Source organism: Labeo rohita, chromosome 6 (assembly GCF_022985175.1).
Source record: "Labeo rohita strain BAU-BD-2019 chromosome 6, IGBB_LRoh.1.0, whole genome shotgun sequence".
In the NCBI taxonomy this organism is placed as follows: domain Eukaryota; kingdom Metazoa; phylum Chordata; class Actinopteri; order Cypriniformes; family Cyprinidae; genus Labeo; species Labeo rohita.
In genome coordinates, this window is record NC_066874.1 from 17,516,131 (window position 1) to 17,526,486 (window position 10,356).

The window sequence follows — 10,356 nt, forward strand, 5'->3', positions numbered from 1 at the left end:
TAAATTCTAATGGAGTATGTCCCAAAACACAACAGGAAACCATTTCTAATGGTTTTAATGGTTAAAAGTTGATGGTTTGGGATGATTGTAATGTTTTTTACTGGAAACCATTACAATTTCTGATGGTTTATATTGTTTTTTCAGCAGGGGACTAACTTGTAAGGCTACTCTAAGCAGTTTATGCAACCGGCTACAGGACAAAAGTTAATAATTTTCCTCGTGCTTTTTTATTATTTGCCTCCATCTCCTGGTGAAAGAGATGAATTACCAGAGGCCTTATAGGAGAACAGGAAAGGGACTAAACCGTGTGGATACAGCGAAAGTTCATTTTCTTGCATTAATTTCATTATATTATAAGATATATATGTATATTGGAAAAAAAAACATGCATTTATAAGATTTGTTCGTAAATAGACAATTTAATATTTGTGAGGCGTTTTCAGAGATGCGTATGGATGACGCAATCATTCCTCCACCAATGGGAGCGTTACGTCTTCATTCGTCTGGCCAATAGAAGCGCGAAGTGAAGAACCTGGCAGCTCGTTGATGACGTATGTGATCTGAAGCACAAAACCGCGTGAAAATGGTAAGTGTTGTTATGTAGCAATAACAAACCTTTCATTTCATTTAAAAAACACATTTGCACCGACCTAATAAATCTGTTTGCAATGTTTAAGATGGTTTAATGGTTACTGCTCACTGCCGTTGGTGAGGAATTAATAATAACAGTAGCTTGCTAACGGCTAGCTAACACGTCCAAACTCAAACTAATTTTTGTTAATCTTTTATTATTATTTTAATTAAATTCCAAATAGAAACAGCGTCTGTTGACACCAAATTTTTATATATTTATTATCAAGTCAAGTAATTTAGAGCCAGTGTAAATTGCTTTTGGTTTATGCAGTTAGATGCTTTCTTTCATTGTGTATAACGCAGTACTGTATTTCCTATATTAAATCACATTTTCATATCGTTTGATCAACTTTTGCTTTTACATCAGGCCTTTGAATGTAACATTAAAACTTTGAATTCCTCAGCTTTTCTACTCGTTCTTCAAATCCTTGGTTGGCAAGGATGTTGTGGTGGAGCTCAAGAATGACTTGAGGTAAGCACTGTCCCATGTACTTTTAAAATATAGTATATGCACAGTGTATTTTATATGGGAACTCATATTCTGAATGTCATCTTTGCAGCATATGTGGAACATTACATTCGGTTGATCAGGTATGGCTTCGCATTCCGCTTTATTGAAATATAAACAAATATTGAGCGAATTTAATTTTAAAATTAACCTTGTTCTCCCTTCGCAGTATCTGAACATCAAACTGACAGATATCAGTGTCACTGATCCAGAGAAATATCCACACATGGTGAGAACTAGTCAAGTGTGTTCTTTGTTACTGATAGGGAAGTGTGCAGACTATTTAAACCTCGATCACTCAATAGATTGATAAAGAGAAGTAATACCTAAATAGCAAAAAAGAACACTTGTTGTCTGATCTGTACCTAGAACCACAGCCACCTGAGTCTGTCATGAAATCTCATATTGAGTTTGAGCAGGTGCTCAACGGATGAACACCTTCAAGAAAACTTTGTCTGTATATGACTTACTGTTTATTATTGTTTTGTTTTAGCTGTCGGTGAAGAACTGCTTTATCCGTGGATCAGTAGTGCGATACGTTCAGCTTCCTGCGGATGAAGTGGACACGCAGCTGCTACAGGATGCTGCACGCAAAGAAGCTATGCAGCAGAAACAATAATGTGTTTACATTTGAGAATAGTTTTTTGTTGGACTGTTCACAAGCATAATCTGAGGAGTTTTGTAGATTAAATATGTTTTTCCCTTACCTGAAACTTTTATGTAAAGTTTGTATTTTTGTTTTCTCCTTAATTTCCAATTTTTTACCTCTGTTGTCATGAGGCACAATGCTGAGAGCGAGTGACTTTTTTCAGTTGGTAGTGGTTGTGTGCTTTTAATAATGTTTGGAAGGTTCTGTATTGCATCCAAATGACTTTTGTTTTAGTGAAGTTTCTCAAACCTACTAATAACAGGAATAAAATATTTTCTTCCACTGTCTATTTATTTTATTTTTTTTAATTCAACTACTGAAAAAATTTACACACTAGCTGTGTTCAGGCTCACCAGGCACAGGGGTGGAGACCCTGAACTTTAACCCCAAAATTTTTAAACCATTGTAAAATTGTTTTATATCATATGAATGTATTTTGAATGTATGATATCTGTCATTGTCAATTTCATGTGACCAACCAGTGTCACTTGCGTTGCTTCATTTGCCATTCACAAATCCTTTCCCATGGTCTCATGAGAGTCAGTTGTCCATTGTATGTGCACAACAGAATCTTGCTGGAGATTCATTTTTGCCTGCTACTTACTGGATATTGTAAATTTTGGATATACCACTTGTCTCACATAGTGTTTTTGCCTAGTAGGGAAGCATGAGATTTCAGATGCAGCTAAAGTGCACAGCTTAAAATGTTTATATACCGGTTAAGGTGTAGGAACAGTGTGACTAGTTAAATATGGGTGGGGTGCTGGGACACAAAGTTTTTGTCTTTAATGTTTATTTTTCCTTTATACAGTGTAGTGGAGTTTTGTACCTGTTTTAAATGGTGAGACGTTTGCCATTTGGCATTGTGCTTTAAAACGAAACATCATGAGATTTATTTTTTAAATAATTTATTCAAATAATTTATTTATTCATTCTTTAACACTGTGCAGCTTATTTACAGTGTTTTAATAGGAGTCCCTAAAAGTGATCCTGAGGGTCAGTGGGTAACATAAGAAGAATTTGCTTAATTTTTATGACATTTCTTAATATTAACTAGTTTCTGTTTAAAACTGAAACATTAAGAGCTGTATTTGACAAGCAAAAACAAACGCTACCCATCAAAAAACAGATGTTTTTTTTTTAAAGAAGTCTCTTCTGCTCACCAAGCGTGCATTTATTTGATCCGAAGTACAGCAAAAACAGTAAAATTTTGAATTTTTACTATTTAAAGTAACTTTTCTATTTTAATATATTTTAAAATGTAATTTATTCCTGTGATTTCAAAGCTGAATTTTTAGCATCATTACTCCAGTAACATGGTCCTTCAGAAATCATTCTAATATATATATATATATACGCAGTACTGTGCAAAAGTTTTAGGCCACTAGTATTTTCACCAGCTAAATAATGGTTATGGTTTAAAGTAAGCTATTTCTATCTTTTGCTGTAGTGTGTCAGTAAAAAATATCGGTTTACATTTCCAAACATTCTGTTTGCCATTAATTGTAATAATCCAGTGAGATTTTTGTTTGCACAAGAAGTCTGACAACAGCCAGTACTCCACACTGATCTAATCTCATCATCGTCTTCCTGGAATGACATGAAGACACAGAACAAACTGAAAGAGTAAATTCAGAAGAACTGTGGCAACGTCTCCAAGATGCTTCAAGAGACCTACCTGCAAAGCTACCTTAAAAAATTTGCGCAAGTGCACCTAGGGAAAAAGCTGCTGTAAACGCAAAGAATGGTCACACCAAATGTTGATTTCATTTAGTTAATAGAAGGTAATTAAGAAAATCTATTTATGACAGCATCCTCATTTTACAGCATTTTTACACAAGTGCCTAAAACTTTTAACAGGGCTGCAGCTTTGCATGTAGGTTTCTTGAAGCATCCTGGAGACTTTGTCACAGTTCTTCTGGACTTAGTCTGTCTGAGTTTGTTCTGTTTCTTCATGTCATTCCAGAGACAGACTGGATGATGATGAGATCAGATCACTGTGCAGAGCACTCGCTGTTGTCAGACTCCTTGTGCAAACAAAAATCTCACTGGATTATTACGATTAATGGCAAAATGAACGTTTGGAAATGTAATCTGATATTTCCTACTGACATACTACATCAAAAGACAGACTTGAACTGACTTTAAACCATTTTTTAGCTGATGAAAATACTAGTGGCCTAAGACTTTTGCACAATACTGTTTATACATATATATATATATATTTTTTTTGCTAAATAAAAGTATTAATTTCTAGAACGTCTTTTCCAATAAATAAATAAATACCGTCTTTTTAATTGTATACTGTATAATGTTACAAAAAGCATCTGGATTTGGATCTTTATTCATCAAAGAATCCTGAAAAATATGTACTCAGCTGTTTTAAATATCGACAATAATAGTAGTGATAATAATAATAATAATAATAATAATAATAATGTTTCTTGAAAAGCCAATCAGACTGGAGTAATGATGCTGAAAATTTAGCTTTGATCACAGGAGTAAATTACATTTAAAAATATGGGCTATTCATATAAGCAGTTATTTCAAAAAGTAAAAATATTTCACGATATTATTGATTTTGCTGTATTTTGAATAAGATAAAGGCAGGCTTGGTGAGCATCTTTAAAAAACATTAAAAATCAAAACGTTTGACTGGTAGTGTGTATATTACAACATTAGGCTGTAGGAGAGCGTTGCTTCATTTTAAAGTTGATTGTATGTAACGTTAGAAATAATAACGGGATTTTATTATCAATTTTTGTATATTTTAACAGTCTCGAATGTAGACATTTAGCATGTTAATGTTACGAGCACCCTTTAACAAAGTGGCGAAGGATTCGCTAATTAGCTCACCAATGAACTTGAGACCTGTTCATTTGGTTGAACCGGATGAACTACAGAATTGAGACAAACTGCTATCAGCCGTTGGCTAGTTTTCTATTCGAGGCCTTACTGAGAGATACAGAGTCTAATGAAAATGGTAGGTGTTATTTTTTTGTTAGTTTATGGTTCTTTCAAAACTCGTTGTGAAGTGTTATAACCGTCATGTTGCGTTCCAAGTCATCTCGAGCTGAGAACGCCTCCATGATGTCCACAAAGCTATTTTCCAGGAGTATATTTTATTACGACCACTTTTCGCGGTTTTGTTTGTCTGCTCGTCTTTATCACAAAGATTTAATACAATTACTACCTTGTGGCATCTGAAAAGCACTATGGGTGACTTTACTGAAGTCATGAATTGGGGACGGTATTGATTTCACACACGCGGAAAGAATACCACACAGCTTCCAAAGGTTCTAGTCTTGTGTTTTCAGGAGAAATACATGAATGAGAGTTTTGACATGGATGAGTGTTGCTCTGAACTCCACCACAGCAAAGTAAGTATAGAGAAGGACCTTTGGAAGTTTATGTAAATTATTTAACGATTACTAAAGTTTAAGCTTTAGCCTGTCTTATTGCTTTGTTGTTTAGATGGACGATCACATTGCTAAGGGTACTGCTCTAAACTCCTTACTCAAAGAGCTGTTAGATGAAAAGGTAGTGTTTTCTAAATAAATAAATAGCTTTAAGTTACTTTTTTTTTTCTTCAGTGAAACCGTTTTTTCTTATTTTTTTAGATTTCTACTCAGAGGAAAAATCATTGGATACTTGGCCCTGAGGACCTCAATGATACTCTTGTTTATGATTTTGAGATTGAAGAAGCAGCCTGAGCTTTGTATTGATGCCTACATGATTGTGCGTTCACCTGTGAATAAACTTTGCAGGTGAAAGGTGGTTTTTAAAAATTGTAAATAAAGTGTGTATATATATATTTGAATACTTTGCTGACTTCTGTGTGTAAAAATGCGTGTGTACAAGTTGTGTGTTCTTGTGAGGTCCTCACTATTCAAAAGTGTCCTTGCTGATATAGTGAAACTTGTTGAACACAAACTAGTGAGTCAGACTTAAGTAGTTAAAAAGCCCTGACTGACATAGTGAAACAAACATCTGCTTGTGTACACAATATTTTAGGAACAAATTTGTACCTAGATGTGACAAACCAACAAAACAGACATTGGGGATGTCCTCATTTGTAAAAACAGTATAAAATGTCAAACATTTTCAGTAGGTGTTAAATTGTGGCTATTAAAACCATAGAAGTTTATTGAATGCACCCACTTATTTATATATATTTATATATACAATACCCTCCAAAAGTTCTGAAACACCCCTGGCAAAGTGTGGTTTTGGACGATATCAGCATAAATCCTTATCATTTTTTGGTGCAAATACATTAAAGTAACTTGACATTATCATTGAAGACCAGCAAAAATAATTTTCATTTTGATTACATAGTAATGGCAATACATACATGTCAAAGTCAGACATGCCGTTTTGCCAGCTGTGATGCCTGGTTACTGGTTTAAACTTGGCCCAGGTTTTTAAAAGATTTTTGGGTCAGCACACCTTAATAGCTTTAACAACTGATTGACAATTAAGTTTACAATACAATGAATTTAGGCCCAGATTATGCAGAGCTGTAATAGCTGCTAATGGTGGATATTTTGATTAATCGAAAATTTAAGTATTTTCTGTGTATAAATTGTTTTATGTAATAACATATGCTTTTGTAGTTTGTGTTGTCCCCTATCAGTGCAAAATTATCACAAATTAAAAAGGATTCATGCCAATATTGTCCAAAACCCCACTTTCTAGGGCGTTTCCAAACATTTGGAGGGCAGTGTGTATATACATATATATAATATAGCAAGTGTGTGAATCAGGTTTTGTCTGTATTGTCATGAGCAGGTTACAGTCACCACAAAGAAAGCTAACACAAATTTTGAAAATTGCAGAGAGGTTTGGTTTAACAGACAATACTGGCTCAGTATAAAAACAATAGAAGTCGATGGAAATTCCCCACCATGGTAGAAAAAAAAAATGTACATCTATGTTGCATTCTGAGTTATATCAGTGTTGCATTTTCGTGTTATATTGGTTTTGAAGAAGGAAGCAAAAGAATCTCAGAGCTGTTCCAGAGTAACACAACAGGATCTGATACTTTTATGGTTTGTAATGCAGTATTCTGATCCCTTCTCCTAACCCCTCAGAATGGCTTTTATGTTGCAGACTTGGCCTTGTGTTGAACTGATTATGGATAATATCTGCATAACACTATACTGGTGTAGTACTATAATGTGCACACTGTAAGTCTGAGCATTAGTTGTGCAGTCAAAATCATTTTGGCTGATGGTTTAAATATCAGCATGTTGAAGTGGTACATCTGGTTGTGTTTTAGATGGTGTGGTTTGTCACCTGTTGACCATGTGAATTAGTAGTACCTGTATTTACAAAAAGCAAGTCTTAAAAATTAAAACGCTATAGCTTGGTTGTGTTAAACTACCATGGTTCATTCTTTCTTCATGATACTCTAGTCCTGTTTAAGGAATTGATACAACAGAGGTATGGAGCTTCCAGTGTTGCTTTTCACTACCCCAGCTTGTGGTGATTTGGTTCCCTGCTTTTTATCTTGACTCTCTAACAATTCTGCTATTGTTGTAACATGCAAGCCTTCCCGTAATGCTAAGATATATGGGTTGTTCTACAGAATTGGTGCAAACCACTGTCCCACAACCAAAAACGCAGTTAAGTATTCAAATGTTGTTTAATGTTTATTAAGTTCCTTCTATTATCTATTTGAAACCCACAATAATATTTAAAATATTAGTAAGCTTAATATATATATATAAAATCATCAATTATTGGGTACTTTCAATTGGGAGGTGGGTGTCCCGAACCCTAACCACAGAAATTTCAACTTATGAAAATGTTGAAATAATTTTTGTATTATCTTTCATTGTTTTTAAAAGTATCTTTTTGATTCTTTAAAAAAAAGTGAAGTTCAAAAAGCAATATTTATTTTTGTGTTTTCTTTTGTAATTTATGAAACTTTATATATATATAAAAAAAAAAAGTCACTACCAAAACAGTGTATGTTTTAGTCTATTGGCTGAGACTGATTTTAACTAAACCCGTAAATTTATGATCAGAAAATATTCCTGTGTCCCCCTCTTTCATAGCTACAAGGTGTGAGTAAATGTGTTGAAAAGTCTGAAAAATCAGTGTCTAACTTCAAGTAACGTCACTACCGAACACCCTTTTTCTGCAATTATAAGCATAGTTTTTTTTTGGGAGTTATTCCATAGCATTTTGTTTTTATGTGTACAGCTGTTCAGAACTGTGCTAGCCCACCATGTGTTGATTAGCATTTTTGAGCTGGGTTCAAAAGTATCTAAAATTGTCACTAGCGAAACAGTCAAGACCGAAACAACATCTTTGGTTTTTGGGTGTTATCCCATAGAACTGTCACTACCGAAACAACATCATTGTTTCAATACTGACAAAAGGTGACAACACATGTGACAACACATAATCCTCATATTTGGGGGAAATAAACAAAATATATTTATACAGTTATGCATTTTTTGTATTTTAGCATGTCTTCTAGTATGTGAGTTAAAATTCTGTAATGTGATGTGTGCTACCAAAGCATTACTGTCAATACCGAAAATGTGCTGTCACAACTGAAACATGGGATGTTTTGTCAAAAATAAAGTGTACTGAATTAACAGCTAAGATGCTATGATAGTTTTTGGTTCAATGTATATTCAAACTAATGAAACTTAAGTTTGAAATCAGTATGATCAACTTCTTGCCTTTTACAAAGGACAAAATACAACAAATCTCATACATTACACTTGAAATATTGTTACAATTTTAATTATGGATTTACATCTAAACATGTTTAATAAAATAGCAAAAAAAGATTTACAATCTACACTGTCCAAAATTATAAATGCAACACTTCTGTTTTTGCCCCCATTTTTTATGAGCTGAACTCAAAGATCTAAGACTTTTTCTATGTACACCAAAGGCCTATTTCTCTCAAATATTGTTTACAAATCTGTCTAAATCTGTGTTAGTGAGCACTTCTCCTTTGCCGAGACTTCTCCTTCCACCTCACAGGTGTGGCATATCAAGATGCTGATTAGACAGCATGATTATTGCACAGGTGTGCCTTAGGCTGGCCACAATAAAAGGCCACTCTAAAATGTGCAGTTTTATCATACAGCACAATGCCACAGATGTCACAAGTTTTGAGGAAGCGTGCAGTTGGCATGCTGACTGCAGGAATGTCCACCAGAGCTGTTGTCCGTTTCTAAAGGCATTTCAGAGAATTTGGCAGTACATCCAACCGGCCTTACAACCGCAAACTACGTGTAACCACACCAGCCCAGGACCTCCACATTCAGCATCTTCACCTCCAAGATCGTGTGAGACCAGCCACCCGGAGAGCTGCTGCAACAATCGGTTTGCATAACCAAAGAATTTCTGCACAAACTGTCAGAAACCGTCTCAGGGAAACTCATCTGCATGCTCGTCATCCTCATCGGGGTCTTGACCGAGGCAGTTCGTCGTTGTAAACTGACTTGAGTGGGCAAATTCTCACATTTGCTGGCGTCTGGCACTTTGGAGAGGTGCTCTCCTAACAGATGAATCCCGGTTTTCACTGTACAGGGCAGATGACAGACAGCGTGTATGGCGTCATGTGGGTGAGCGGTTTGCTGATGTCAACGTTGTGGATCGAGTGGCCCATGGTGGCGGTGGGGTTATGGTATGGGCAGGTGTATGTTATGGACAACGAACACAGGAGCTTTTTGTTGATGGCATTTTGAATGCACAGAGATACCGTGACGAGATCCTGAGGCCCATTGTTGTGCCATTCATCCACAACCATCACCTCATGTTGCAGCATGATAATGCATGGCCCCATGTTGCAAGGATCTGTACACAATTCCTGGAAGCTGAAAACATCCCAGTTCTTGCATGGCCAGCATACTCACCATGTCACCCATTAAGCATGTTTGGGATGCTCTGGATGGGCATATACGAAAGTCAATTCTGACTTTGGACCAGTTCTGTAGAATGGCCCATATATGCCCGGGGTGAAATGACCATAATGTAAGACTACTACAGTGCTACAGGGAGACAAGAAAGGACAGTTGCTCTTCCTTGCAGCCTCAAACCATTTGTAACCATGTGTCCCTCCACACGTCTGAGAACTTGCAAGTGCCTTGGCGTAAGAGGAGGGAAACATCTCACAGCAACAACTAGCAAATCTGATTTAGTCTCACCCTCATGTCGTTCCAAACCCATAAAACCATCGTTCATCATCAGAACACAAATTAAGATATTTTTAATGAAATCCGAAAGCTTTCTGACCCTGCATAGACAGCAGTGCAACTGGCATGTTCAAGCCCAAGAAAGGTAGTAAAGACATCATTATAATCGTCTCAGTGACATCAGTGGTTCAGCCGTAATGTTATGAATGTTATAAACAACCTCTCTTTCATGTCAGTCTTCTTTTCGTTTTTGCACATTGTAAACAAGACGAGCACATCCTGCTTTGAACACTGACCTTGAACGTAGTTGCGTTGCTGTCTATGCAGGGTCAGAAAGCTTGCAGATTTTATCAAAAATATCTTAATTTGTGTTTTGAAGATGAACGAAGGTCTTATGGGTT

General features: G+C 35.7%; 1 protein-coding gene across 1 annotated transcript; it reads left to right on the forward strand.

Annotated features, from left to right (window-relative positions):
* The first annotated feature begins 443 nt into the window (after positions 1–443).
* On the forward strand, positions 444–2,077 carry smx5. Its single transcript, XM_051112296.1, has 5 exons — positions 444–586; positions 1,038–1,105; positions 1,194–1,224; positions 1,311–1,370; positions 1,635–2,077. The coding sequence occupies exons 1-5, from the start codon at positions 584–586 to the stop codon at positions 1,758–1,760; spliced, it is 288 nt and encodes a 95-aa protein (XP_050968253.1). The 5' UTR covers positions 444–583; the 3' UTR covers positions 1,761–2,077.
* The last annotated feature ends 8,279 nt before the right edge of the window (positions 2,078–10,356 follow it).

What these genes read in the sequence shown, in the direction of transcription:
- smx5 (XM_051112296.1), top strand. An exon ending in GAGCTCAAGAATGACTTGAG is followed by an intron (nt 1,106 to 1,193) that starts GTAAGCACTGTC and finishes TCATCTTTGCAG; the next exon opens with CATATGTGGAACATTACATT. An exon ending in CATTACATTCGGTTGATCAG is followed by an intron (nt 1,225 to 1,310) that starts GTATGGCTTCGC and finishes CTCCCTTCGCAG; the next exon opens with TATCTGAACATCAAACTGAC.